Below are 4,278 nucleotides of genomic sequence, written 5' to 3'. Positions count from 1 at the left end.
TCGTTCTGGACAAGTACCACCTTTTATTTTCATCCATATATTTCATTTATATAATATTTAACTAGTACCAAAAAGGTACCAAACTCAAATTTTAGACAAGTCCACATGGGTTCTTTTCATAATATTTCATTCATCATCAGTGCATATTTGACAAGTACCTAACAGGTGTCAAACTCTGCTTTTTGGAGTAATTGTGAATACATAGTGACCTGCCATGAGTTGGCGTGGAGATACTAGAGTATGATTTGAAAAGGAACAAAGATTGAAACGAACTCACCCAAAAAGTGCTTGAATGGGAATGGAGTGGCAAAATTGTGTGTGTTTTTATGAAGAGTCTTGAGACCAACCAAACAACAAAAGCATCGAACCATCTTATTGTGGTGACTCAAAATATGTACATAATTTGAAACAAATAAGGTAAAAGAAAACATCTAGGGTGGTGCAATATTACAGCGTTGTTGAATAAGAGAGCTAACATGTGCACAATAGCAGACCAAGTCTTCATGCAAATAATATATATTTGTTTTCTCAATAGATAATCACTCCCCATCATTCAAAAAACATCCAAACTTGCTAGCTCCTCTCTAAATTCGACCGTTCACCACATAGCATTAAGTCAAAACTTAGTTCCAATTCCAAATGACAGAATTAATTAGCCACTAAAACACATCTTGGGATATGAACGATGCCCATGCATCCTACAATCAACATAACATAGCATCAAAATGCTCAGATTAATTCTAAGATTATTCTAACTTTTGCACCAAAATTTAATACCCGTTCGCAATTTGACACAATATAATTTTGAAATATAACAAAATGAAAGGTGTGGGGGAAAAAAACTTACTTGGAGAATGGAAAAGGCCTTGTCGGCAACATATTTTTGAGGGAGTGTTACTCCTCTTTGCTGTAGTTTGTCTGGGTGAAGACACAGCCTTGCTTTCTGATATGCTTTCTTAACTTGTGAGCTTTCTATTAACTTTGTCAGAGATATTGCTGACCACCCACTGTTGGGCCACAAAATCTGTTTCAAGGTCCAAAACACAATTGTGTATCAGTTAATATATTTATTTATTTTAATTAATTGTTATTATTTCAAAGAAGATGAACTTACATAATGCAGAGTTGAAAGAAGCAAACGTATATCTCTTTCTTTTCCAGATGACCACAACCTTATATTTTCATCTTGTAACCTCATTTCCATCTGTGACTGATTTAATAGAAAAGAAGCAAAAACAAAAGGGTCAATATATACTATTATACATTAAGCAAAAAAGGGTTAATATCTTAATTTCTTTATAGCAATAATATATACCTCTGAAGGTTGAACTATTTCATGCTTGTTATCCGTTTGTTCTTGGGAATTACGCATTTCTGCATTACATCAATCACAAATTAATAACAGCATTTGTATTTAAGTACAAGTATAATTAAGAGATGATTTTCATGTAAGTTTGGGGATCATTATCATTACTTTTTTCATTTAAGAAACTAATAAGTGGGTTATAAATTGATCACCTTCTTCAACCAATTTAGAAGACTCTTTATCCTCCTTGACACTAGTGTTGAGATTTTTCTCAGAAGCAATACTAGTAGTATACGTTTGAAACCTCTCCTTAGCCCAAGCAATGGCATCATCAATACCAACAGCATTATCAGATGGTGTCCTTTCTCTATAATCTGAACCAATCTCAATCACATAAGAACTCATAGCTTCATCATCATCATCCTCATCATCTTCATCATCTTCGTGTTGATCAACCTGATTATTATTATTCCATTCTTCTTCAATGGTCCCATGGGTCTCGGATTTAGATTGATTGGTAGTACCATCATGACATAAAGAAGAGACGGCGGAAGAGGCTGGAGAATTGAGCTGTTCGTCAACATCGTCTAGAGAGATCTTGACACTAACGGTTTCAGGGGAGGAGACCCTTCTGGAGAACCCAAAATATTGAGATGATGACTTATTTTCTAAGGTACTATTCCAATTATGGATGATGTTTTGGTCAGTCTCCATGAATTGAGGCTCCACAGGGGAGTTATTAGTATTATTATCATTAGGACTACGGCTGCCATAGAAGAAAGTTGGATTAATATTGTGTGTGCCTAATTGTTTCTTTAATAAACTTTCCTCTGCATGCATTAATGTCGATGAGATTCGTCTGCATGGAACATTGATTGGCCTGTGTAAATATATAAATATTTAGTATTGGCAACTCAAAAATACTATATATCCTAAATAATCGAACATATGTGACACATAATTGGAAAAAAGCTAAACAAAAATTTAGATTGTTTTTCAATTATTTTAAATAGTGTGGGTGACCTCATATCCTCACTATTGTAAATGTGGCTTCAATAATAATAATAAGACAAGGCTTTATTTTTAATGATATGGATTGTGACATAAACAACATGGGTTGTCCCCTTATTGTCATTTTCAAGCTTACTTAAATATATGTTAATTAAAATATACTCCAGAATGCACTCTTACTATCACCCATTATTCTTACTAATTGGTTAAAATAACAGTGAACTTAATTCCTAATTACATTAATTTATTGTATTATTGTTAGATATTACTCTTTGTCCATTTCACTCATTATATATATATATAACCTATAGAGAGAGACCTTTCTCTGTAAAGACAAACCGATAGTGAATTAACTTTCTCAAAAGGTTAAATATGGCTCTTCAACTCTTCACAATCAACAACAGTAATATTCCTTAAAAAAAGTTGTAGACAAAATTCATCTTGCCATGCTTCTATTTTCTGACATTACCATTCTACCCTGCTAAATCACAAGTGGGTGGTGTTTTACTATGTAAGGGTATAAATGTAAAATCAACATAATAGTTTGTTTGTTTTTCAGGACACTGTATTGGCACCCTAAAAGTATATATATAAGCAACCCTATTAATTAAAAAATAATAATTTTTAACATTTTTTTCAATATTTATTTTGACATTCTTTAATTTTTTTTTTTAATTTCAATAACATTATTTTATCACGTTTTCATACTTTTTTTTTTGTAAATAACGTATAATTTTTTTAGAAAAAACACTTATTTTGACAAATTTTTATGTTTATTTTGTTTAAAATTTTATTTTATTTAAATATTTAAAATATATATTATTTATATGTATTAGAACACGAAAAAAAATTAGAGTAATATGAGCACAAATGGATAAAAATATATATTATATATTAGTTTTTAATAAAAATAAAGCGTCTTAATTAATTTTTTTGGTGCAAATATAATCACAATTTTTTTTTCTTTTATCTGAAGCAAAAGAAACAGTTATTCATCTCCAATGTCATAGTCACACACAAACACAGTACCTGAGCTTGGAAGCGAAATCCGACAGCGCCACGTGTTCTCCGACCACCGGCCGGAGCGGACTCATTTCCTCCGAGCTCAGGACAGACGAAGACGTTGACTTCGACTTCGATTTCGCATTCGAATTCGGCCTCGACCGTTCCCTCGACCTCCGTTCTCCACCATCATCACGACCATCCGATCCGAAAACATCGCCGTAGAAACCAAGATCGTTCCCTCCGGGAATCCTAAGAGCCGGAAATCCCCGTCTACCTATTCCGCCGGAGTTAAAACTCTCCTGCGGCTGGAAAATCTCATCGTAGAAGGAGTTCGAAGCAGCACCGACGAAGTCAGCCGAAACTTTCCTCCAATAGACACTCCGAGGCGGACCGCCAAAGACGTCGGCGAAGTCCTCGGGATCGAGCGCATGGGAGGAGTCAGCGAAGACAGTAGCAGCAGCTTGCTCGGTGGAACGGCGCCGCGAGTGGGGGCTCTCGGACATCGGCATTCGCCAAGATTCGTCCATATCCCTTTTCAGGTCAAAGCTAATGAGTGAGTGAGTCCTCCAATACCGGAGAAAGTAGAGAGAGTAGAAGAGAAGAGTAGTAATGAGAAAGAATAAAAAATAAACAAAGCAATGAAGCGTGAGTCTCCTTTTATAGTGTCACCGAAAATAAACAAGGAACTTTCTTGAAAAAGTGTTTTATTTAAATATAATTTAATTTATAAAGAGAAAAGTAAATAATTGATTAAATTTTAGTGAGAAGTGGAATGTAATGGAATGAAATGATATGATGAGAATAAGGTTAGGCCTGGCTGGCTGTTTGGTTACCTGGAAAGATGTTTTTGGTTACTATTATACAAGTGGCGTTTGTGCTCTTCTTCTCTTCTTGTCCCTACCTTACCCCACAATTAGTTCCATAAATATATTTTTTTTTGTTAGGGCATGTGTATG

The 4,278-nt window shown here is 34.3% G+C and overlaps 1 protein-coding gene across 2 annotated transcripts; it reads right to left on the bottom strand.

The window, feature by feature from the left end:
• Nucleotides 1-349: 349 nt before the first annotated feature.
• Nucleotides 350-4,013, bottom strand: LOC133800761 (UBA domain-containing protein 7). 2 transcript variants are annotated; one of them, XM_062238813.1, is made up of 6 exons: nt 3,347-4,013; nt 1,519-2,165; nt 1,316-1,374; nt 1,115-1,210; nt 848-1,024; nt 350-698 (listed from the first exon to the last, which is right to left on the bottom strand). In XM_062238813.1, exons 1-6 carry the CDS (start codon nt 3,847-3,849, stop codon nt 660-662), a joined length of 1,521 nt encoding a protein of 506 aa, XP_062094797.1. In that variant the 5' UTR covers nt 3,850-4,013; the 3' UTR covers nt 350-659. The 2 variants fall into 2 exon arrangements, with proteins under 2 accessions (XP_062094797.1, XP_062094796.1); XM_062238812.1 differs by having other exon boundaries at nt 1,519-2,186; nt 3,347-4,003.
• Between the last annotated feature and the right edge of the window lie 265 nt (nt 4,014-4,278).

Source organism: Humulus lupulus, chromosome 9, assembly GCF_963169125.1.
Source record: "Humulus lupulus chromosome 9, drHumLupu1.1, whole genome shotgun sequence".
Classification (NCBI taxonomy): domain Eukaryota; kingdom Viridiplantae; phylum Streptophyta; class Magnoliopsida; order Rosales; family Cannabaceae; genus Humulus; species Humulus lupulus.
The sequence above is the reverse complement of the archived record's forward strand: the minus strand, read 5'-3'. Positions and strand labels throughout refer to the sequence as shown.

Coding starts and splice junctions, on each gene's coding strand:
- LOC133800761 (XM_062238812.1), bottom strand. CDS start 3,849: ATGGACGAATCTTGGCGAATGCCGATGTCCGAGAGCCCCCACTCGCGG. Junction 1,375..1,518: donor TTCTAAATTGGTTGAAGAAG/GTGATCAATTTA, acceptor GATGTAATGCAG/AAATGCGTAATTCCCAAGAA. Junction 1,025..1,114: donor TTCTTTCAACTCTGCATTAT/GTAAGTTCATCT, acceptor ACCTTGAAACAG/ATTTTGTGGCCCAACAGTGG.